Source organism: Ursus maritimus, unplaced genomic scaffold (assembly GCF_017311325.1).
Source record: "Ursus maritimus isolate PB19 unplaced genomic scaffold, ASM1731132v1 scaffold_24, whole genome shotgun sequence".
Lineage (NCBI taxonomy): Eukaryota > Metazoa > Chordata > Mammalia > Carnivora > Ursidae > Ursus > Ursus maritimus.
The window spans coordinates 1,776,579-1,801,107 of record NW_024424897.1 but is presented as its reverse complement, the minus strand read 5'-3'; the positions used below and the strand labels follow the sequence as shown (position 1 = coordinate 1,801,107).

The window sequence follows — 24,529 nt, the reverse complement described above, 5'->3', positions numbered from 1 at the left end:
GGGGGGGGGGGGGGGGGGGGGGGGGGGCTGGCTCTGCAGGCGGAGGGGGAAGCAGGGACGGCACAGGGCTTGCCTTTGTCCCCAGGGCCCCGTGCCCAGCAGCCCCCCGCCCGCCTGGCCCGGGGCCCACCCACCTGTAGGGCCGAGCCTCCTCCAGGAAGTGCATCTGCTCCTGCACGCTGGCGCTGGCCTTCAGCTCCTTCACCACCACCTGCGTGCTGCTGAGGCCCGAGTTCACCTCCCCCAGGAACACCTGTGGGGGTGGGCGTCACCACGGCCTCCCCAGGCGCAGCTGCCAGTCGCTGCTCTTCCTCGCGCCCCCACCCCCTGAACCTGGAAGCCTTGCTTTACTCGTCTGCGAGAGGGGCTCTGGACCCCTCCTGGGTGAACCCTCCCGGCCGTAACATTCTCTCCTGTGTGGTCATCCCGAGGCCCCAGCTGTTCTCAGCTCTCTCAGGGGGTCTGCCGCGAGGAAGAGGGGCTCCCCAGGCTGGGGATCAGCAAGAAGCCCGGGCCAAGACGCGGCCCCCCAACCCAGCCCTCTCAGAGGTGCCTCCCAGCTTCGGAACACCCTAGGGAGGGGACCGGCAGGAAAGGGGACCCCAGGGCTGGGGTGGCTCTAGGACAAGCAGGTCTCCACCCTGCCCCTCTGCCTGCCAGGCAAGAGAGGGGCCCACGGTGTCAGCGCCCCCCACTCCCCCCACCCAGGGTCAGCAACTCACCTTCCCGAACCAGCCGTGGCCCACCTCCTCCAGGTACAAGAGGCTGTGCCGGCCCAGGTCCGTGGACTGGAGCAGCTGCACTGTAACAGAGTGGGACCCCCGCTCGGGCTGTCGCTGTCCCCATCTGCCCTTCCCAAGCCCCTCCAGGGGCTGCCCACTCAGCCTGTCTGGGGAGCTGCCCTAAGCCCCCCAGAGTGGGGCCTCGGCTGGGGGCTGCCATCAGGAGCAGGGTGCCTGCTGCCCCGGGAGCTGGGGGCCTACCGGCCGCATCTGGGCATCTTTCTGGGCGAGTCTGAGAAGGCTAGTCCCCAAATGACAGGGACACGCCGGGCTGAAGACGGCGGGGCCTGGAGCCAAGACTAGTGCACCGGCAATGCCGGGCAGGCAGTATGGCCGGGGCCAGGCCCGTGGGGAGGAGGGCACTGGAGCGGCCCGTCCCCTCACCCCTGCCGCAGGCTGGCATTCCAGCCCCAGGCTCACCAAAGGCTCCTTTGTCGGCGGCCGCTTGGCACAGCCCTGTACGGGACACACTGGGCCCATTCTCCTGCAGCCTGGCTGGGTGAGGTCAGCAGGGACGAAGGGTCAGTGAGGGCCCTGGAGGAAGGGCCAGGGCTGCTGAGTCCGCTCACGCCCCATGCCCAGGGATTCCCCGAATTCTGCTCCCACGCCAACCGCCCTGAGGCCGCAGGGGGACAGGGCTGGGCCTAGAATGCCAGGAGCGCCCAGGGGGTGGGGGTCTGCTCCTGGGGAATGCTGACCTTGGTGCTGAGCAGCATTGAGGGGCTTTGTCCCCTGGGCCCTGCCCGCGGGCTGTACCGTCCCCCACAGTCTCCAGGGCACTTGGCGTTCAGGTTTTTAACCCTTGACCTCCACGTGGGCTACCCCCTGCATCACATGAGATCTCTCCCCTCCCCAGAAACAGGGTACCCTACAGATCTGCGATTCGAGCGACAGAAATGGACAAAGCACGCAGTTGCTGCTATCTCCTGGCCCAGGGGCCCCACCCTCAGGGACAGTCCCCCGAGGGGTGGGAGAAGCCAGGGTCCCAGACACTGCCTGCGGGCCACGGGCCTGGGGGGGGGGCGGTGTCCCCTGGGACGACCCCTGGCTCCCCACTAGTGACCACTGTCCAGGGTCAGCATGGGCTCAGAGACCCCCACGGGCCTCCAGGAAGGTCCGGGGGCCTCCTACTGCAGCGTGCTCCCTTCAGGGGCTTACGGGCAGCTCTTTCAGGTCAGTCAAGAGATGTGCACATGCCTTCGAGCCCCAGGCCCTGGTTCCTGCATAACCGCTGACGTCTCCCCCAGGAGACACTGACGGGGGTGGGGAGTGACAACCTGGTGGCCCCGGGGCTGCTCTGAGGACCCAGACCAGTGCCCTGATGAAGTGTGGGCTTCAGAGTGGGCAGCGGCGAGGACATGGGCCCGGCAAGGCCTGGAGCAGAGCAGGCGGGATGGGCCTGCCCACCACCACAGGCCTGGAGGGCCTGACCCCCTTCCCTCGGTGCCCCCAGAGGAGCTGGGGGTGGGCACGGGCCTTGCCGCAGAGCTTCCAGGGAGGGGACCTGAGATTAGGCTGCCATGGGAGCAGACCGACACCAGGAACCACCCCCACAGGCCCCAGACAGCTAGAGGCTCCCACAGCACGAGCCTCAGGCAGACGGGTTCAAAGGCCAGCTCAGACACTGACCTCTAACCTCTCAAGCTTGGACCCACATATGTCCTGCAGGTGGTCACCCTGATCCGGGGCAGGGGCAGAGGGGGGCAGGATGGGGAACGGATGGAAGACAGGGCAAGGAAGCCATGGGAAGAGACCCCTGCCTTCTGCTGCCCCAACCCCAAGGCCTGAGTCAAAGGCCCATTCAGGGCCCTGCCCACAGAGGGGGGCGCGAAAGAGCCCTTCCTCCCTGAGTAGGTGGGTCCCGCCCACTGGGCACAATGGAGCCCATGTCCCTGCGTGGCCTGTCGGCGCTGCGGAGGTTGTCTGGGGCCAAGTGTCCAGGGACAGCAGAGGGTCCCCTCCTCTCAGCACATGGGTAGCCCATCCCAGGACCAGGGCAACAAGTCCCTTGTCCCTGGTGCCCGGAGCTGTCCCTTTGCACAGCAGCCCCAGGTGGGGGAGGTGGCAGGCAGAAGTCTGACCCAAGACCGTCCACAGTGCCCCAGCTCCCATCAGAAGGGGGCACCCACCAGCCCTTGGCCTCCCCCTCCCCAGGAGCACCGGCTGCTGAGTCCAGAGGCTGGGCCGGACCCTGAGTCACCCCTTGTGCACACCCCCCGGTCCTCTCTGGGGGGTTCACTCACCTGAGCGACCCGGCTGCTTGGCCATGGGCAGGGAGACCTCGGTGAGTGGCAGGACATACACGTCTGGCCCGTTCTGAGCCCCCGTCGCAGGGGAGCCCTGTGCTGAGAAGCCGGCGGCGTATTCTTCCCCCTCGGCATTCTCAAACTCCTGTAGGTGGGCGCCCAGCTGGCGGTGACTCCAGGGCTCCAGGGATGGGGGGGCAGGGCAAGGTCAAGGGGTGCAGGCCAGCCTCAGAAAGGACCGAGCTCTCACCTCTTCTGGAACTGGGGGTGGAGCAGGCTGGGGGCCTGCCCCGGAGTTGGGGCACCTGCTAGTCGCCCCTCCCACCCCTCTTCTCGCTGCTCAGGGCAGAGAACACACCCTCTCTCCCCCCAGAGACTCCAGCTGCCCGAAGGGCCAGAGAGCTGGTGTTTGTCTTTTTGGTTGTAGGAGAGGGTGACCGCCCTCCCAAAGGCACAGGGAGGGGGGCCTCAAGTGTGGGGGCCACGAGCCCCAGGTCAGCAGCACCTTGCCCAGCCCAGTCCACCCCCACCAGCGGGCAACGCTGGCCCCACATTGGCAGGGGTGAGGCCGGAGGCAGGAAACCAAGAGGCCCATCCTGTCTGCCCCCAACTCCTCTTTGCCACCCCTCCCCCAGCAGCCTGTGATCCCAACCTCAGAGTCAGGGCTGGGAAGTGGGGACAGGGGCTCCATCACAACCCCCAGCCTGCCCCTTCCAGACAAGGAGCATTCCTGAGTGCCCAGAACAGGGAGGCCCCGCCCCAGATCTCCACCCCTCGGCCAGGCAACCCGCCACCATCCAGAGCCACCTGCCTTGACCCAGGGCTCCTTAAGAGCCTGGCCCTGCAGCCTGGGGCTGGGCCCTACCTGGCCCGCATTTTGGAATGTGGCCCTACACCTGTCTATGGGGAAGATCCCTCCTCCCAGGTCCAGAGCATACTCCAGAAAAGAGCCGAAGTCTCAGAAATCCTCTCCTACTAAAACAAGAGCAGCTCCCATCCCTGGAGCCCCCAAGCCCACTGCCCAGGTGGGGAAACTGAGGCCCAGAGCCCCCACCCCCACCCCAATGTGGACAGGTGGCTGGACCAGGAGCCAGGGGGCCTAGGTTCTTCCCTTGGCCCTGCGTGCCCCGGGGACCCTCCTTCCGCCTGGAAGCCCTCTGTCTGCGTCCCTGTGGCCCAGTCCTGGTCCCTACCCAGAGAGGGGCAAGGGGACGGGGGAAGGGACTGGTGGCTGTGATGGCTCCCCTCCCCATGGCCGCGGATCCCACCCTTGGGGCCCTGGGGTACTCGCAGCAGCTGCAGCTCCATCCGCTCCCACCAGCCCTGGCCCCGGCCCGTACCTGACGGTGCCGCCGGGCAGCCTGCCGGATCGCGCCAGCAGAGCGGGCGATCAAGTAGGACAGCGTGAGCATGGCCGCCTGGCCCCTTCGCCCAGCAAGCTCCACGGAGGTGCCCAGCCCTGGGCCCCCAGAGACCAGGCTGGAGCCCCCGATGCAGGCAGGCCCGCCCACCCAGGCGCACTGGGGCTGGAATGTTCTGGGCACCATGTTCTCCAGGAGGTGAGGAGGGCACGGGTAGGAGGGGCCGAGGCCAGCCTTTGTTTGGGGCCTTGTTCTCTCAGCACCCTGAGGAGGGGCTGACCTCGGTCCCCCACGTCTGCCCCCATGACTTTGCGGCTCTGGCCCCGGATCCTGCGGGGCCGTGCTACGGTGTGCCCGCGGGTCAGGAAGACGGCCTCCCCCGGGCGGGGTGCAGGGAAGGTAGGCACGAGCACGGACCCCGCAGCCTCCAGGGCCACAGCCCCCCCGCGGAGGCACTGAGGAATCTGGGAGGGCGGCCCCTGTAAAAGGCACATTCCTCGTCCTCGCTGGGCGGGGAGCAGCCCCTGCAGACCCCCCTGTGACACGGCGTACCAGAGCAGGGGGGCTGGTCCTCCGAACTGGGGCACGGCTGGGGCATGGGCCACTCAGTGTGGACGTCGATGGGGGCCACAGGACAGCCCCACCCCTCCTACACTCTCCAGGCCTGGCCATCTGCCCCCCAGCTAAGGGCAGGGAGGGGGCACGGGGAATGACCACAGGCCCGCGCGCTGTTCTCTAAGTTGCCGAGAACTCAGCCCACATGGGCGGAGCCTCTGGTCGGGTTCTCAGTGGCCAGCTTCTCCCCTGGTGCTCCCTACTCAGAGCTGCAACTGGACGTTGGGGGGCAGCTGCCCTGGAATGCCCCTCAGCCGCCAACTCAGGAGAGGACCTCAGCCCCAGAATCCAGCCCACGGCCCTGGGGAGCGGAGCCCGGGGGCGGCCTTAGTGAAGACAGGGCCGTGCATTTCACCCACGCTCTAAAAACAGCGATGACCCCTACTGTTGTGCGTGGCCACCCTGGTTTCTAGCACCAGCACCCAGCGCCCTCCCTGGGGGGTAAACGACGCCCAAAGGAGAGTGATCCCAGCTGGCAAGGCCGTCTGGGTGCGGGGACAGTGGGTCCGGGCGGCTGCTGGTTCAGATGACCCGGGCACTTCCACCACCAGGAAGTCAGGGACCTCTGGGGAGGCAAGCCCCTCTCACGCCGGCTCAGGAGCCCCTGGGGGGCCCTGCAGGAAGGCCCATCCTCACTGTCCCGGGGCGCCTGACCTGCGCACAGCACTCAGAGGCCACGCCCACACAGAGGGGACCCAAAATGGGGGAGAGGGTGGGCTGGGGTTCCTGAGAGCCTCCAGGCCTCTCCTGCCGCGGCCCCCAGGGGAGAGGGGTGCAGGTGACCCCGGGAAGGAGGGAAGCTCAGCACAGAGCCGGCACAAGAAGGCCTGACTCTTGGGATCCGTCCACATCCCCCTCGGACACCCCAGCCCTCACCTTGAACCCGATGCCACCCTTCTTACAACACAGACAGGCCAGCATGAGGGCGATGACAGTGAAGAGCCCGGAGAAGGACACGGCCACCACAGCCAGAGAGGACGACCAGGAGAGCTCGCTGAGGGGGGCGCCGTCTGCCGAGGGAGAAGGAGTTACAGGGCAGCCTCCATGGACCTGCCCCCCACGCTCACCCGGTCCCAGCAGCTGCACTCAGGGGCCAGCCAAACCCCTGACTCCCCAGCCCACCCCCACTTACAGAGGCCTGAGCCCCAGCGCCCTGGCCCTTCTTGCAGCCCCACCACCCTGGCCACCCACGGGCCCAGTCACCAGGCCCGAGCCTGCAGTCCCCTGAATGGCCACTGGGCGCCGCTCTGGCCTCACCCAGAGGCTAAGGGGTTGTCCAAGCAGCGGGAGCCTTCCCAGGTCCCAATCCCGGGGGGTTCATGGACACCCCTCCATGAGGTCAGGGTCTCGGAGCTATGGGAAATTGCCCTCCATGTCTCTTCCAGACTGGTCACCTGCCTCCCCTCTCTGGTGCTTTGTCCAGGGGCGGTCACCTTGTAAAAGCTCGGAGCGGGGTAACCCTGCAAGAATCCCGAGGGGCCGGGACGGAGACTCGGGCCCCGCTGAGGGGGGAGGTGTTGGGGCTGGCCACCTGCCAGGCTCTGTGCAGCCGGGGGGCAGCGCCCTGAGATAGGAGGACTGTCTGTCCTCTGAGGCACGAGGACCCCACTGTCCCCAAGAAGGCGGCACCACACTGGCTGGGTGTAGAGTTCCTGCATTCAGCCTGGCGTTTCCAAGTTACCCTCTTGCTGAAGTGCCACCAAGGGCCCCCGGTGCTGTTTCTGTCCTGGGAACAGTGGTGACCTCCCCTTCTGCATCACCGAGTCCACAAGAGCCCCCACACGGCTAGCCCTCACCAGATGCGGGAACGGAGGTGCCCAGACAACATGACACAGCCCCCCGACACATAAGGATGGCCCCCGAGTTAGGGCTCTGGGCTACCCCACTCCCCAGCTGAGCCAGGGCTTCGGGAAGCCCGGCTCATCTGTGCCCACGGGACAGCCCAGGTGTCCCCTCGACAGAGGCAGGCCTGCCCCTCCTGTCCTGTCACACTGGCTCCAGGGCATGCCCTGCCCCAAAGACCTCTGTCTGGCCCCTGGAGGTTTTCTGCCGGCCCACCAAGCATCCCACCCCTCAGCCCCCAGTGGCTGACCGCTCAAGACCCCACCACCCAACCCAGCACACCTGCCACACCAGGCCCATCACATCAGCTCAGACCTGGTCTCAGCAAGGCCTCACGGGATCCTAACCAGCCACTGAGGTGACCCCAGGCCTGTCCCCGCTGGACAGGAAGAAATGAATGCTCAACGAGAGCAAGGAGCCTGCCTAAGGAGGCACAGCTGACCTCTGACTGACGTGCTTCTGCTCCCATACCTTCTGCACTCACATAGGAAGCCAGGGCTGCAAGCTAATGTGATATCTTGGAGGGCTGCCTGGAGGCAGTGTGAGCCCAAAGGCCTAGAAAGATGGCAAGCACAGCCTGGGCTCCTGCTCAGGTCTCCAAGCCCATTCCCCACACCCACACACAGGGAAGAGGAGCTCTCAGGAGGCCCAGCCTCAGCCTCCACCCTCAGCCCCTGCCCTTGGCCTCCAGCCTCAGCCTCCACCCTCAGCCCCTGCCCTTGGCCTCCAGACTCAGCCTCCACCCTCAGCCCCTGCCCTTGGCCTCCAGCCTCAGCCTCAGGCACCCTGGGCCCAAACCCTTTGAGGGGCCACCATAGCCCGGGGGGGCAGCTGCAGGAAGCAGGGGGCTGGGCTGGGGGTTCTGGAGGAAAACCCCAAAGGGGCTCCCTGGAGCAGCCACTAGAGCCCACCCCTGCCACCCCCAGAGCCTTGCGGGCTGGGCGGGTCACACTTGTGGCACAAGAGGCTTCTCCTCCGCTGCTATTAAGCCTTCGGCCACAATTAGGTGAACCCACACAGAAGGGACCAGAGCGCAGCTCCTTCGTGTGAAAACACAAGTTGTCAAAGTCAACACGTTCATTAAATTAAACACCCGTGACAGGTAACAGCAAAAGCTACCGTGCTCGCCGACCCGCCCGCGCTCCCCAGCGCCGCCCCCACCGCCAACCGTGTCATCGCTCTGCCCGCCAGAACCGCCCAGCGTCCCCAGCCGCCCTCCATGCCAGGTCCCGTCCCCGCGGAGGCGCCTGCGTGGGACGGTCTGTGGCAGCGGACCCTGTCTCGCCAGTTACTGTACCCACCGCAGAAGCAACACGGATGGTGACAAACACAGCACAGCCCCCGCGGGCCCGGCCGCCGCTCTCCACGGCCTGGTGGCCTGACCACTGCTGTCATCTCAAACAGGGCACAACCTTCCGTAAAGCTGCACAGCCAGGACTAGGAACAGCACCTCACCCTTATTGGGCACCTGCTGTGTACCGAGGTCTCCCTTCCAGGTTGTGAAGGGGACGGAGCATGTCCGGGGAGCTTGGGGGGCACTGGGGGGGGGGAGAGACAGTTCAGAACAGAACCAGGTGCCTGGCTGGGCTTCCCATAAAAGGAAAATAGGACCTGTGTCTGCCATCAGGTGAGTGGTGGCCGGGCAGGGCTGTCACATGACGGGGTCCTGCCCTCCCCCGTCCCCTCTTGAAGCACCTGTCCTGTGACCCCAGAAGGAAGCCAAATCGAGCAGAGGGAGGGCCCTGGCCTGGAGCTGGTCACACATGAGAAAGTGCAATCATTAAAAGCACGCTCAGTGTCTCTGGGAAGACGCGGGACGCCAGGGGCCGAGGGCCAGGCTGGCCGCGGTGGGAGTGACGGGCCGTGCAGGGGAACCGCGCCTCACCGCACACCAGAGTAACCTCAGACTGACGTCGAAGCCAGATCACAGGGGCGCAGAAGAGGGAGGTGGACAGCGGGCTTCTTCCTGGAGGATGTTTACGCTCAAAGTAGTGGAGGGAGTCACAAAATATCGATGGATCTGGCTCCATAAAAACGAGTGTTCCATCCAAGCCCCGGATGAAAGGCAAGTAGCACACCAGGAAAAACCACTTACAGAACGTACATCAAAAGACTGGTGTCCTGACTACAGAGGGCCCACGATCAGCAAAAACTAAGAAATCACCTTGAGACCCCCCAGCATGGACAAGACAACTAAGGAAGCCCGCAAGAAGACGTCCAGCCTCGTCCATAATCAAAGAACCACGACCGACCCCCAGCACCACGTCTGCTTCCAGAGGGAGGGCGTCCCCGGCCGCAGCCCGCGCTCCAGACCCCGCCGCCAGGCCCCCGGCCCAGGCATCCCAGCAGCAGCGGGCAAGCGGGGGGCCGTCCGCAGAGCCGCGCCTTGGAGTCGGCCCTCTCGTTGGCCAAGTGATTCCTGTCTGGGCACTGACACCGAGGGACTGACCTGGAGGACACACGAACCCAGAACAAACGCGAACCCGGGAATGAGTGCGTTTCCAGTACAGACAGAGCACGTCTCGCACGCACGCGGTGAACTTTGCGGTGACGTTTATAACGAAAAGAGCCCAGACGATGCCCCCAAAGCTGAAGGATTAAAACAACCCACAGGTACGTTTGCAACGGGAGCCGTAAAAAGAGTCGAAAGAGAAGTTGTGAACAAGGAAAGCTCCGCATCGAACTACTTAGAAGCGGCAAGGCCGCGAGGACACGTCTGGGCGCCAGGCGTCAGTCACGTGACTGTGGGGCCATAGGCTCGGGGTCCTCCAAACATACGCACCAGGCCTCCCAGAGGGCAGACTGCAAATACACACCGTCGAAGGGCCTGGGAGGCTGGGGGGTTGAGCGTCGCTCTTGATTTTGGCTCAGGTCGTGATCTCAGGGTGGTGGGATCAAGCCCCACGTCGGGCTCCGCGCTCACATGGAGTCGGCTTGAGATCCCCCCCGCCATTTACTCTGTTTCAGTTCTACCCTGATGGAGCTGAGACCAGAGGCAGGATTGCAGAACCATTTACAAATCCGGGTCACGACTATGTGAACAAACAAAAACCACCTGGAAGGAAAGATCCCGAAACGCGAGCAGCGCTCGTCCGGACGGCAGAGTCCTTCAGGTCGTCTGCACGTTGCGTCTCCTACGACAAGCACGCGGTCCTCCTACAACCAAACGTGTACCATTTTATGTGATCGTGGCTCACATTCCATCCCATCGTTCCATCTTTAAGACCCCCACAGCCCAGCACACACACCATGAAGCCCTGACGTCAGCGAGTCCCAGGGTCCGCCCCTCACCCCCTGCTCAAACCCCACCCCCCGGAGCCACATAGCCCGAGGTCGGTGAGGTCTCCCCGGGGACGTGATGGGGACATGGATGGCAGGAGAAGGGGCAGAGATCCTGGCTCCAACCATGCCGGGACTTGAGTTTCGGCCACGTCTCCAGCGCGCAGAAAGGACAGTGAGCTGGGCCGCATTCTGGGCCCCAGGGCCGATCCACCATGCCCTCCCCTCTCAGCACCCACCTCGCTGTCCTGACCTGGACCCTCCTCCCCACCCCCAAGTGGGCCCAGGCTGGGCCTCCACCACCTTCCTGACCCCACTGCGGTCCCAGCACTTCCTCTGGGGCTCCAGACCCCCATAGGCACCTGGGCCTGGCCCTTCCCTCCGGCATAGTGAGCATCACAGACCTGCTCCCTGGACCCATGCCCGGCCACTCCCCAAACCAGACACCCCAACTGCCCCCGGACTCCTCTTGCCTCTCCCCAGGCCACTGGCTGCCACCAGCACAGCCAGGACCCTGCCCAAACTTTGGGGGTCTGCAGCTCCCTGGTCCTTCCTCACCCAGGACCAGAGCCATCGTCGAATCACCAACCCCCAACGCCCCCTCCGAGCCCTCCACGCGGACCCCCACTTGCCCACGGGCTGGCCATCCCCCTGGCCGTCCCTTCAGCCTGAGGGAACATCCCAGGGGGCCTGAGACACACAGCACTCAGGAGCCACTTTGACGGAGCGAGGGCAGGGCCAGTCAACCCCTCCAGCTTCGACGCCAAGGGCCTCGGTTTCCCCAGTGTTCCCCGGAGGGACCACACCCTGCCGTCTGCCTGGCGGCTGCCCCAAAGAACAAGACAGCGATCTGACCCGCTAAGATGGCCACGATTTTTGTCATGGGAAGTCAGCGTGGCGAGGATGTGGACAGTGGGAAGCCGCGTCCCCCGCGAGTGACGCTGTGGGACAGTGGCGGCTGCTCCGAGCAGTGCTGTGCGGCCACATGGTGAGGGGCAGGTGTGCGGCTGCCAGGGGCCGGGGGGTGTGCGTGGCACGCTGGGTCTCTATGGGGTAAGGAGAATGTTCTGGAACTGGGAACACATGAAATGCCCCACTGTTCACCCGGACATGGTTCACTTTATGTTCTGTGCGTTTCACTTCAATTTAAGAAAGTGTGTAGTGAGCACTCCGCACCCGTGGAGGCCGGGTCAGGGTCTGCCCGACCCCCAGAGCCCCCAACGCACCCCCACCCCTGGCTGGCTCACTCTTCTGCCGCCAGGTGCCCACAGCCTCCCGTCTCACCCTGTCCCCTCACGGAGCTGCCCAAACCCTCCTGGGACACGGGCCACATCCACAACAGGAGTCCTGCCCATCGCGGCCCAACGCCCTGGCTGCTCGCACCACGGGGAGCTCACTCTTCCTGTGGGGCCCCCAGCCTGGCCCAGTCAGGGAGCCCTGGGCTCCGTCTGGGAGGTGCCCCAGCCGCCCGGCCCACGGGGACTCAGGCTCCAGGGTCAGCCACAGGCCTGGGGCGGGGCCTCGGCCAGGCATCTGAGGACATCCTGGCACCAGTCCGCCTGCCCCCATGCCCGCCTGGTGACGCAAACGGGGTCCTGCACAGGAAGGAACCTCGGCCAGGAGGGCGTTCCGCTGAGTTAACAGGATGAGGCCAGCGAACGGCACTCAGGGTGGCGGTCCGCCTGCCCAGGGCGTCAGGGGCCGAGGTCCTGGGGAAGCCCGGAGAGGCCCATCGTCTGTCTCCGACACCCCCACCTCCCAGCCCCCGGCGGGAGCAAGCAGCAGGATTTGGCAGGATTCTGGGGTTCCTAGGGCAGGGCGGGGGGCAAGCAGGATCCTGTGGGCAGATCTGGGGCGGGGGATTGGGGGCCAGAGGCTCTCCACAAAGGTTTGTCTGTGGGCCCAGACCTGGGAGTTTCTTCCAAGAGGAAGGGAGTCCCGAGCAGGGACACGGCAGCCCTCCACCAGGGCTTGTGTGGCCGGGTGCCTCACACGCAGGACCCAGGCCCCTCTTTTTCCTCACTTCCCCCAAATCTCAGAGGCCAGCCAGACAAGTAAAAGGACAGACCAGGGAATGAAACCGGAGCCCTAGCTTGTCTGCAAGGGAGGCCCCCGGTGCAGGGCTGGGAGCAGTGGCCGCAGCACACGTGCCCACACGCGGGCTCAGACACACCTGCCTCCTGGCCCCCAGGCCCCAGCACATCTGCCTCCCCCGCCCCCAGCCTCCCGTGCTGAAAGCCACACCAGCAGGACTCACCCCACCCACCCCAAGAGCTGGCACTGAACCCAGAACCACCGTGGACCATGCCAGGCTCTTCTGACCACAGCCAGGTGGGGAAACTGAGGCCCACCCTCGGTTTCTGACTTGGCCGGGGAGCAGCCAGACCCCACCTCCACAGCTGCCCAGGCTCCACTCCCCAGACACCTGCTGCGTGCAGAACAGAGGGTGCGGGAGGTGGGCAGGGCCGAGGCTGGCGCTAAGAGAGCACGGGGGGTGGTAGGAAGCCGGTGATCTGGACAGTGCACCCCAAAGACAGAGGAGTGGAGCTGAGAGGGACGCACGAGGGCCCCACGGCTAAGCGCCAGCTAAGGCGCAAGCCTGGAGCGACAGGCCTGGAGCCCGCCAGCCCCCTGATGCGAACACGAAGCTCAAAGGCCCCACCCGGGCCGCCCCGCTGGGTGCACAGGGCCTGCTGGGGCAGCGGTGGCTGTGGGCCACGTGGGGTCATGGCAGCCGCTCACCCGGAGGGCTCCTTCCCAGAGCCCAGACCACAGACCTGCTGAGGGCAGCGGTGTCAGCCCTCCTGCCTGCGGCCAGTGTGGGTCAGGAGCTAAGCCCTGCCTAGAGACCACGAGGGGGGCTCTCGGCCTCTAACTCGCCAGGGGCAGGAGAGCACCAAGGAGGCCTGGGGGCCTTCCTTCCGGAGAATGGGGGAGGGGGACACACTGAGCACTGGCGCTCAAACGCACGTGTGCACACACGCACACTGATACATATATGTTTGTTCCCACTCACACGTTCAGTGTGTTCACACACTCCCACCCATGCACACCCACATACTTTTCCATGTCCTCACTCAACCACGTGGCACGTGCGTGGGCACGGACACACAGGGACGCAGACACACACTCGCACACCCAGACACACACTCCCAGCAGCACGCACTGGCCGTCTGGGGGTGGCCCAGCCCCAGGGGCTCCGTCAGGATCCCGCCCCAGGACCCCACAGCAGGGCCCCGCCCCGCATCAGGCCCGCTTGTCACACACACAGAGACGGAAGGAAGTTCCGCAACTCCGCACTGTCCAGTGACACGTGAGAAACCCAGGCCTGGCCACCACTGACACCAGAGGCCCCCCCGCACCGTGGGCCCCACCCCTGTGGCCGGTCCCAGGCTGCAGGGCTTGGGGTGAGCACGAGTAACTCAAGTGCTGCCTCACATTCCCCTCTGACCGACACACGGGCTCGGCACGAACGCTCCTCCCATTTGGCCCCCAGCCTCGTCCACCTGTCCTGAGAGATGCACGCCTGGGGGCTCCCACTCCCCCTGGGGGCCTGTGAGTGACACCCCGGGAAGATAGCCTTGGCCATTTTGTTCATCTGGGGACCTGCCCTGACACGTGCTGGGCACCAGGTCATCCCAAGGGACCTGAGCTGGATAGATGAGTCCCTCTCCTGAGCATGGCCAGGGCGGGGGGCGCTGGGGGACAGCAGCTTGGTAGAGGCCAAGGGGCCACCAGGCTCAGAATCGCCCAAGCCCCAGATTTCTTGCCATCCTTGGCTCCAACTTTCTGCCTGGACCCCATGCAGGGCAGAGTTGGGGCGAGGTCGGCTAAGGAAGGGGGGCAGCAGGAGCATTGTCCATGCCGGGGGTGGCCTCAGCCACAGGGAGCAATGTGCCCGTGGGCCTGGCAAAAGGAGCCCAAGGTCCGCCTGCCCGGGGTAGGCCCCACCGAGGAGCCAGGACAGCTCCCTCAGAGGCTAAGTGGCTTTGAGAAGCCGGAGCGCCATTCCTCTAGGACAGAAACTGCCTCTTGGAGGGGGTGGGGGGCTGCTTCCCACCAGTACGGCTTCAGGCACCCTCCCAGAATAAACAGGATGGTCCAAATGCTTCACAACGAGCTTTTTGGAAAAAAGGAAGAGAGAGGGGGAAGGTCTCGAGGGGGCGCATTTGCCTCTCCCTCGGTGGCCCGTCGGGCGACCAGCGTGGCGCCCCTGAGCTCGGAATCGGGAAAGACGCGCTCGCACGCTGGCACGCTCCGCGGCGGACACGCGGCCCGCAACCAAGTGCGATCCGAGCCACGACACAGCTATCTGCCTGAGGCCTCGGTCGCAGAATATGTAAATATGCCCCAGAGTGATAAGGGGAAGGCTCAGAGGGGCGTTCGCGGGGGAGATGGGAGGGCTCAGGCAGTCAGGCCGCTGCGCCCCAGATCGGCCGCGGTGAGAAGCCGGACGCCAAGCGCTGGGAGCAAGCCCCGACTCGCGAGTCCAGGGACACAACGAAGACTCCGTGTTGCACGGTTTGCTGCTATGACGTGTCCTCGCCTGCGTGGGGGGGGGGGCGGTCAGGGAACAGAGCTGGACTGGCAGGGCGTGTGGGGTTTGTCCTCGGGGACAGAAGCGCTCTAAAATTGGTGGTGACGGTTGCACAACCCCGCGAGGCTGATAAACACCACTGAAGCACATGCTTTAAAGGGGGGAGTCCTTGGGAACGTGAATCACAGTCAACAAAACTGTGAAAGAGAAGCGGCGACGACCGTCCATAGCGGGGCCTGTGAACGCACCGCGCTGTGTCCCCGGGAGAGCGCTGTCCGCAGAGCGAGCGAGGCACGCGAGGTGCAACCCCCACCCTCACCCCCGCCCCCCCGAGCGCCCCCCAGCGAGAGGCTGAGCAAGAGCCCGCGGGACACTGGCTCCCACGTCCCGTGGAAAGTCGAATTCCTTCTTCCTGGGGCTGGCGGGTCTCCCCGCCAGCACCCCCGCCGCTTCCTGGGGACCACAGGTGGCGCCGGGCAGCCCGCGCAGGTGTCCAGCATTACAAAGTCACCACATCCCTCCTGGGGGGCCGGCAGCTGGCCAGGGGCCCCGAGCGGCACTGGCCGCGGAATCTGCAGGGCCTGGGGCAAAATGGAGCCCCGGGACCCCTTGTTCAAAACTGTTAAGAATTTTAGTGTGGCCAGAACAGGGCGTGAAGCCCTGCAGGACCCTCCCCAGAGCTGGAAGCCCAGCAAGGACTCCTCGATGCAGGACAGTGTCCTCAGCACCATCCTGCTGCCCATCTCTCACGCCAGCCTCAGCACACGGGAGACCCCAGCAGAGGCCGGGTCTGGGGCCCTGGCTCCCCTGCTCCTGGCCTGGCTCACACGGATGGCAGCTTGTCTCCCTGGCCAGCCCAAGGCCAGCTGTCGGGGCTGCCCGAGGCCATGTGCCCAGGCCAGCAGGTGGGCGGCAGCTGCAGGGCCCCCTCCTTGTGGGGAAGGAGGGGACACACCACACCCTCGCCAGGGGTCAACAAGGCCAGGCCCAGCCACATCCCGCCATGAGAGGTGACCTGTGGGTCCCACCCAGTCCTCCAGTCGCCAGGACCCCACTGCCTCACCCCACACACCCTGTGACAGGTGAGGGACCCCAGGCTGCCCAGAACCAGCCACCACACTAGCCCTGCCCATTCCTGTCCTGCCACTTCCTCCGCCAGAGCTGGAGCCGGGGCTGCGGCCTCATGACTACAAGCCCCCGCCCCCCGGGGCCGGTGGGGGAGACAGTGGCCCACATCCTCCCAGAAACCCCCACGTACCCGGCTCGAGGAGCCGCTCCCGCGTGGCTCCTACCGCTGGTCTAACCCCAGGGTGACCGTCCGGAGACCCCCTACCCCACTCCGGGCACCCAGGCGCCCGGCCTCGGCCCCGGCCCTGGCGGAGGAAGCCAGGGGGCTTGGTGTGGACACAGCCCAGACAGGCCGCCTGGGGACTGGCTCCGGCCCGGCGTCCCCTGCCCTCGCTTCCTCTGCGGCTTCCTCTGCCGGGGGCGGGGAGGCCTCCAGCTGCCGTCCTGCTGGCGCCCGTTCCTGTGCGAGAGGCAGGCCGGGCCCCGTGGACACGCGGGTCCCAAGGCCGCCCGCACATGGGTTCCCTCAGTTTTCGAGACTCCTCCAGGTGGGTATGGCCACCACGTGTACCGAGGTGAGGCTGGCTGGGGCCCGCCGGGGAGGGACCCGGCGCTGCCAGAACAAATCACTGTGGGGTGGGGGAGCAACGACAGGCCTGCAGGGTCTCAGCACCGGCGGCCAGAAGCCCTCCATCAGGACCACACTCCTTCTAGATCCTGCCGGCCTCTCCCTGCCTCTGGAGGCACCCGGGGCCTCTTGCTCTCCCAAACCCCCTCTACTTTCTCCCGTCAGGACCTCGGCCACTGCATGTAGGCCCACCCTGAACGGCATGACCTCACCTGAACTCCTAAGAGCCACAGAGACTCCTTCTGAACCAGTACCATCCCGAGGCTCTGGGGGGGCAGGAATTTGGGGGGGACACTAATATCCAGGAGCCCACTGAGGCGGGGAAGATGGGGTCCATGGAGGAGTTTCCCAGATAAAGGAGGGGCGCGTGCATCCCGAGGCAATGGCTGCCGGGAGAGGCCGGGCTCAGCCCACCCTGGGAAAAGCTCCGTGACCGGGAGACAGCAGAGGGTAGCCTTTGAGGACCAGCCACCAGGACAGACGGCTCTGTCCACAGGACTGAAGTGAGAGCAGTGGTGGGGTCTGGGGCCCAAAGCGGGGAGGTGGGATCTGGCTCTCCCCTCAGCCAGGACCCCTGCCCAGGAAGCCCTAGTGCCCCCCTCCCAGGCCAGCGGAAGTCAACAGCAGAACGGGGCTGTGGCTGTGACACCCAGGAGGTCAGGGCCATGGGTGCAACAGGCCCTGGTCGGGGCTGAGTAGGCCTCACGGGCCGGGACCCCCATGGACGTGGGGGCGAGAAAATCCACACACAAAAACCAGGGGAAGCAACGTGCCTCATTCAAGGTCACCCAAGGCCTAGAAGACAGTCCGGGGAGAGGGTCCCGGCCAGGCCCAGGTCCAGGCTCTGGCTGATGGAGGCGTAAGAGGCTCCCATGGCAGGCAGGGGACACCGGCAGCCGGCGGCCCAGGAGACCACGCTCAGGGTGAATTCGCCCAAGACACCCCCTCCGCCCCCAAGGAGGGGACCACGTGTTTGAACCCACCAGCTGTGCCCCGCAGCGGTGCTCCAGCTGCTCGCGGAGCGTGTGCTCCCTGTGAAGAGATACGTGTGCGGGTGCGCACATGCCACGGTCACCTGCACACGCGTGTGTGCGTGTGGGTGTTCACACGTGTGCTCGCGTGTGTGACCTGTGTGCGTACCTGCTTGCGTGGGTGCAGGGCCCTGTGGCAGAGAAGCAGCCCCCTGAGGGAAGGGCAGAGCCCGGATTCCTGGAGAATGTGCCCGAAGCGAAGGCATGCCCCCCCGCCCCCCGCCCAGAGGGGCATGCCTCCCCTCGATGGCCCGCACCACACAGACCCGCCCAGCCCTTCCAGGGCACGAGGAAAGCAAGCAACACTGGCCGAAGGGCCGGCTCTGGGCCCCCCGAGCCTGAGTGGGTCTGGGGGGGGCCTGGGCAGCGTCTGCCTCCAGCCAGGCCCCACGGCAGCAGGCCGTGAGCAGAAGCCACCGGGGTTGAGACCGCTGCCAGGTGCGTTTGCCAGCCTGGGAGCAGGGCTCCTAGCCCGTCCCCCGAGGGCCCCCCAGGGGCACCTCTCCCCATGGATGCGTGCCCAGCCCCGGGCCAGCCGCGGGGCACAAGTCACAGGCGTGCACGAGCCCCTCCTGGACCGGGGGTGGGGTGGGGTTGCGACGTGAGCAGAGGGGCTGGGGGAAGGGGCTGGGGGAAGGGCCAGGGGCTGCCTGGTCTGCCGACTGTCCCGAGCTCCCTGTCCCAGCAGCCAGTCAGCTGCGGCCCCACAGCCTGACTACTCGCTTCGCTCGCTCGCTGCGCCACCGACCCTGCTGACCCTCACGTGACCCTCAGAGGTGAGCACCGCACTGGCTCCCACCTTACAGGTCAGGAAACTGAGGCAGCAGACACAGGGCCACTGGGCCAGGGAGAGGTGGGTCCACCACCCACTGCCGGGGACCCCGGGGGGCAGCCCCTCCGATAGTTCCAGGCCCCCCAGGGTCAGGGACTCGAGGCCTGCCCAGAAACCACAGCCTGAGCAAGGCCTACCCCCGCCAGACACCGACTGAGGTGACCCCACTCCCTCAAGGCCGTACCATGCCCTCCTCCCAGCCCGGCCCAACTGCTCCCGACCAGCCACGTGGCACCCCCCAGCATTCCTCAGTTCTTGGCTCCCACACCTTGCCCACTTAGTCTCCCCAGGGTCAGGTGTCACCTATGTGAGGTTGAGTCTCAGAGAGGTTGAGTTATCAGCCCAAGGCCACACAGCACTGAGGTCATGCAGCTGTGACACCAAGAAATCCCACACGGCCACCCACATCCTGGGAAAGAGCCGGACCCCAGAAGTGCAGCCTGCACCGGCCCACGTTGCCCCAAGAGCATGCATTCGGGCCTGGCCCCTCATGGCACCCCGGTCCTGCCAATCTCTGAGAGCTGGTGGTGGCCCAGACGGGCACTGGTTTAGGTGAGGGACACCCAGCCCCGGGCCTCACTTGAGGCTCAAACTCAGTCCCCTTCTCAATATAACCGCCACCATCACTGCCTCCCCCTCACGGGGGCGACCGCAGAATCCCAAGAAGGATGCATGGCCTCGCCTGATGACGTTGTGAGGACCCCCTGCCTGGGCCCGGCCTCTCTGTCCACCCCTGACTGTGGAGCAACCACAGAAACAAACTTCCAGATGGCCAAGGACATGGGTCTTCCCTGCCCTCTGGGCTTGATGGCCCCCAGCGGGGTCCCCCCCCCCGCCCCACAAGCAGCCAAGAACCACCTGTGTCCCCCTGGGGCTGGGGAGACGCCACAGAGCTGCGGCGTGTTTGCCACCCCCCCCCCCGAAGCGCATCTCTGTGCGCGGAGGGCCAAGCTCCCCCAGGCACTGAACGAGCACGAGGAGGGCAGGCGTTGCTGTCCCATTTTACAGATGAGAAGACAGCGTCAGAGAGACGGGTGGGAGCTGGGCTCCGAATGCCAGGCGTTTATCAGGAGGCCAGGGGATCCCTCCTTTCCCCTCCCCAACACCCACGTGGGGACCAGCCGGTTACCCCCCGCCTCCAGCCAGGGCTGTCCCTCCCACGGGGGGGACACAGCTCTGCCCTTCAACGGCCCTGCTGACGAGACCTCCCCGTGCCCTCCTGACAACGTCTTTCCCTGTAAGTCATTAAAGTGACACGTGATAATTACACTGATCGCAGCTGTTCACACAAACACTTGCAAGGCACGCAAAGCTCTGTTGTTTCTCTGAAGGGGGGAAGGGTCTGGTGCCCAGGACACACCCGAGTGTAGGGAGGAGGGTGCTGAACCCCACGCAGGGCAAGTCTGGGCTCTGCAAAGAGTGCAAGAGGCCGGGCATGGGGTAGGGCCTCCATGCCGGGGTCACTCCTGGCACGTGCGTGTGCACACACACACACACACACTGCAACCCTGCCAATAGCTCCAAGGCCGCATCCTAAGGCTGGACCCCCAGCTCCCAGCCTGCAGGCTGCCTGGAGCACTGGCCTGGAGCCGCCTGGAGGCCTGTCCCTAAAGGTTGTCCGGGTCTGGGGCTGCTGCCCTCCAGCCCCCGGGCCAGCCAGGGCTGCTGCTGCCCAGACTCTGGGCCATCTACTGGCGACAGCGTGTTCTCCAAGCCCTGGGAGCTGGTTGCCCGGGAAGTCTTTTCTGAGCGATTGACACCCACACCCTAAATCCAACAGAGAGACCTCACGTCAGCTCCCTCCCCCAGGAACAAATGCCTTCAGATGGGGCCGTGCCCAGGGGACCCTGCGCATGGCTGCACACACTGGGCCCTGCTCCAGGCAGGGAGACCCAGGGGAGCCCGTCACATGTGCGAATGGCTTTGTTTTGGCTGGATTAGCCTGTGCCAGAGCTCCAGTGACATGTGGGTGGGACTCTGGCCCCTGGGCCGTGGCTCCAGGGCAGGGATTTCTCTCCCACACTGGTGAAGGAGGGCTGGAGGTGGCCAAGACCCAGGGAAGAAAGCCTACCACCTCCCGGTACCAGACGCTGGCCCCTAGCTACCCCTGACCCCTGCGCCCACCGCAGCTGCCCACCACGGCCAGGCGGCCAGGCAGCCTCGGGTAAACATGTGGCTGGTGCCGTCAGTCTGGCAGAGTAAGACGCCGGGCCCTGGGTCCCCCGCAGCCAGCTAGGCGGTGCCACCTGGGCCTCCCCCGCCATCCAGGAGGCCTGGACACCCACTGAGGCCCATCTCCTCCAAGCCTCTGCCCAGTGGACTCTGTCCTGTGGGCGGCCGCTGCTCCCACCTCCCCATGCAGAGGCTCCCTAGAACTGGCTCCCAGCATGGAGAGGGGCTTCCCACACTAAGACCATGGACAGGCAAAGGGGCATGGTGGCCTGGGACCCAAAGGCAACAGTCCCACCTCTTCCAGGTCCTGGCCACTTCCTCCCCCGGACACCTGGGGCCAATGCAGGCCCCCCTGCCCCAGTTACCAGAGCCGGAGGCATCCACAGAGACAGTGGCCCGCAGCTCCACTGCCCACCCCCCTGCCAGAAGCTTCAGTGCCAGTGCCAGCACCAAGGCCTGCCCACCTCCACCAAGCGGGGTCTCTAGGGGTCCTTCCTGTCAGGAGCTCCTTCTGCCGGCTCTGCTCCGGGTGGGGAAAGGGTTAATTTCCATGCAAAAGAGGAAACCGCCGCTCAGGAAGCATCATGTCCGCAGTGGGGGGACTGGGGGGGGGCAGCACCCGCAGTTTGGGGGCAGCTGCAGCGGGCAGAGGGCTGGCCCAGGGGCGCGGCCAGCGGACTCACCGGGGTCGAAGTGCGAGCTGAAGGCGAAGCTGGGGTTGAAGAAGGACGACGACATGGCCAGGGCCAGCAGCGCGGCGGGCATCCCCGGGCTGACGCTGCGCTCAGGACGCCCGGGGCCCCGGCCCGCGCCGCGCCATCGCCCGAGCGGCCGCCGCAGGTGCAGGGCACGCACACACCAGCGCAGGCGAAGCACACTGCGGCTGCAGCCGCAGGGCCGGGCGGCTTAACGAGGTGCAGGGCCGGGCGAGGTGCGGTGCGAGGCGCAGGCGCGGGCGGCGGCGGCGGACGAGGAGCCTCCGCCCGGCCGGCGCGCCGCCGCCGCTCGGGGCATGGTCGGACACTGCAGGGAAGCGCGCACCGGGGGGCTCCTCCGGGGGGGGCACGGAGACGCGCGGAGGGGGGACCAGGAGGCTGGGGGGCACGGAGACGGGCGCGGGGGGGAAGAGGCACGGAGGCACGGGCAGGGGGGACAGAGAGACGCAGGATGGGAGACCTGGAGACGCGGGGGAGGCACGGAGGATGGGGACACGGAGGCAGGAGGGGGCCCCGAGACGCGGGAGAGGGCACGGCGGCACACGCGGGGGTGGGCACCGTGGCACGCAGGAGGAATACGAAAGCGCGCGCAGGGGGGCCCGGAGGCGCGCGGGGGGCCACGCGCACGGGGCTCGGGGCCTGGAACGCGGCCCGCACACGCAGGTTTCGGAGGCGGCTCGGGGTCCGGCCTCCGCGCCCTTGGGGCGGCGCCCGCGCGGGGGAGGGGGGCCGGTATTTTTGCACTAGCCACCCCCGCCTGTGCCACGCCGCGACGACCGGGGAGAAGGAGGCGGCCGCCCCCGCCCGGGAGTGCACAGCGCCGGGCGCTTGGGGCGGGCGCGGCGGCGCCGGGCACCGAGGGACCGTCCCCCCCACGCCGCGCCATCTTGCACCGCTGCGGCGCCCGCTGCAGGGGGGCCCGTGGGGCGCGGGCGGCCGGCGGGGGGGGGGGGTTGAGGCCCACGTCCCTCCTCCTTGTGGGAGCCGGGGGAGTTACAGGGTAGCCGGGATCTGGGTTTTATGTAACTTGGGTCACGCTCGTTCATCCGTCCATTCATTCCCTGGCGCGATGAGCACGACCCCTTGGCAGGGCCCGTCTGGGGGGCAGGGGTGTTGTGGGAGCAGGAGGAGGCATCTACACCTGCAGGGCCCAGGGCCCAGAAGGCTTTGGGGAGAGCAAGGCTCAATGCTCCTGGCAGAGGAGTCGGCCCCTTAGGGAGAATGTGCTGGAACGTGACCTTCTCCTTCTAAGGGGGCCCCTTGTATAGAAAGTGTCCAAAGGGCAAAGGAATGGTCCCGTCCTTTCCCTTCAGACCTTACGGGTCCCCTGAAGGGGCAGTCCCACCCCACCACAGGCCTGTGGAGAACAGGGTATCCAGAACCTTCTTACCAGCCCTGATTGTATGGCTGCTGCTCTAAGCAGCTTTGCCCCCAGGCCACGGTGGAGGATGAAGGAGCCACAGGTCAAGTGGCCAGTAGAGGGCCTGGTCTGTGGAAGGTGCTCAGATCCCAGGAGCCAGGAGGGTCAGAGGCCACCAAGGGTGGAGGTGGCTGAGGGCTGTGATCTAGGAGTGTCCCCAGGGAAAGGGGGCTGGGTCCACAGTCGAGGACCTTCCCTCCCACCCAAGCAGGTGTCCCACATACCTGGACCCCAACCAATCCGGGCAGACTCCTTGGGGACACCCAGGGGAGATGGCCAGCGGCCTTAAGCTGAGTCTGTCCAGAGCCTCTGCACCACTGTGACTGGCCTCAGTGACCAGGGTCAGAAGATAGTTCTCTGTGCCACGGTCTGCAAGTGAACACACGTGTGCACACACACTCCCAACACTCAGAGGCCGCCTGGAGCGGAAGCCTCAGGCAGAGGGTGGGTCAGATCTCAGAGCTCTGGGGCTCCGAATCCTCCTCTGGGGTCCAGGCAGGGCAGGGGAAGACCCAGGGGCTCTAGGTGCAACACCCCATTTGACCGTAGTGACACTCCTCCCCCACACCCCACACCTGCCCCCCGCCCCCCTGCAGGGAACCAGGGTCCTCTGAGGTTTTTCTGGAACCAGGAGCCCTGCTACTCCCTGGGCATGGTGACCATTGAACTAGGTACGTTCCAGGTCCCCCCACCATTAGTCGGTTCCTTGGGTCAGTGTTTCCCATGGGAGGGCAGCCAGCAAGCGCTGCAATTCAGGGGAGGGTCTGTATGCGTGCTTCCCAGAGGCAGAGACAGGAACTGTGGTCCTTCCGGGAGCTCCCGAGCCCAAGGCCCCCAGGCCAGCATGAGCCTGCCCCTCGGCTGGCATGATGAGGCTGACTGGGCAGGACAAGGCACGTCAGCCCTGTGGAGGGCAGAGCGGAGCTGCTCGGGCCGGCCAGGCTGCCGGGGACTCTTTCCTTGGCCTCCGTGCTGGAGGTCCAGTTCCCCAACCTCTGAGAAAAGACAAGTCCGGCAAAGGACCCGCACACCAGCAGGAAGATGCAAGTCTGCGGGCCCAGAGTTACAGGGCCTTGCTTGTCCAGTGGCAGGGGCAGGGGCAGTGAGAGACCGGTCCCAGTGTATAGGGGAGGCAGGGGTGAGGGCGGGCAGGGGCAGACCTGCCAACCTGGGGCTGACCGGTGGCCAGCGCACCCCAGGGTTCCCGCAGGCGTGGCTTCTGCCAATCCTGGGATGGCCAAAGGTTCCTGAAAACATGCCCCCTCCTTCCTGGACCTGGGGAGAGGCAGGAGGCCCCAGAGCCCTCCACAGCCAGAGCAGGGGCTGTGCCTAACAAAGGGGGGGCAGGGGTGTCACATACCTGAGTGACCACTGCCCAAGGGGCTGGCCTGTCACAAGGTGCATAGGACATGGAGTAAGCCCTAGGCCCACGGAGACCGAGGTCACGGGCAAGATGCCTCTGGGCCTATGATCACAGAGGCATGTAGGGCAGACAGTGTCCAGCACAAGTCCTGCCCGCCCCACGCCTGGGGCGGTGGGGGGAGGGCACTGTTCCCTGGAAGGATTCGAGGGGACGGGCCTAGCTGGGCAGGGTGTCTGCAGAAGGGAGTTGGGGGCCGGAGGAGATGCAGGAAAGGGGAGGTCTCTCACATGCAGGAGCGGTGTGGGGCCAGGGGTGCGACATGAGGGAGGCACCAGGGGGGCCCCGCAACCGTAGGGACGCGGCGGGGGGATGGGCAGTGCCTGCGAAGGGGCGCGGGGCCTCTTTCTGGGGTGATGAAAGTGCTCTGCAGTTAGGGGTGATGGTTGTACAACCCTGGGTACCCTTACGACACCCGGAACTGTGCGTTCTGAGCAGGGAGCTTTACGGTGTGTGAATTACATCTCAATAATGCTGTCGAACTCCGTAATCGGTAACCAATATCCTAACGCGTCATGTTAGAGTCAGAAGCACTGAGGAAGGCCGCGATGAGCAGCGCACCCCAATCCTGACCCACGCG

The 24,529-nt window shown here is 66.1% G+C and overlaps 2 protein-coding genes across 2 annotated transcripts in view; one reads left to right on the top strand and one right to left on the bottom strand.

Moving 5' to 3' along the window:
- The window catches only part of AATK (apoptosis associated tyrosine kinase), a 29,924-nt gene extending 13,497 nt beyond the window's left edge, over positions 1 to 16,427 (bottom strand). Inside the window, exons 1-5 of the mRNA XM_040640052.1 lie at positions 15,921 to 16,427; positions 5,881 to 6,014; positions 3,026 to 3,173; positions 723 to 802; positions 135 to 253 (exon numbers count right to left, since the gene is read on the bottom strand). Coding sequence (XP_040495986.1) covers positions 135 to 253; positions 723 to 802; positions 3,026 to 3,173; positions 5,881 to 6,014; positions 15,921 to 16,248 — 809 coding nt within the window. The 5' untranslated portion in view covers positions 16,249 to 16,427. The remainder of the gene's footprint in view (positions 1 to 134; positions 254 to 722; positions 803 to 3,025; positions 3,174 to 5,880; positions 6,015 to 15,920) is intronic.
- Positions 16,428 to 21,022: 4,595 nt separating this feature from the next.
- PVALEF (parvalbumin like EF-hand containing) overlaps positions 21,023 to 24,529 on the top strand; it is a 12,865-nt gene continuing 9,358 nt past the window's right edge. Inside the window, exon 1 of the mRNA XM_040640056.1 lies at positions 21,023 to 21,233. Within this exon, the coding sequence (XP_040495990.1) occupies positions 21,130 to 21,233 (104 nt within the window). The 5' untranslated portion in view covers positions 21,023 to 21,129. The remainder of the gene's footprint in view (positions 21,234 to 24,529) is intronic.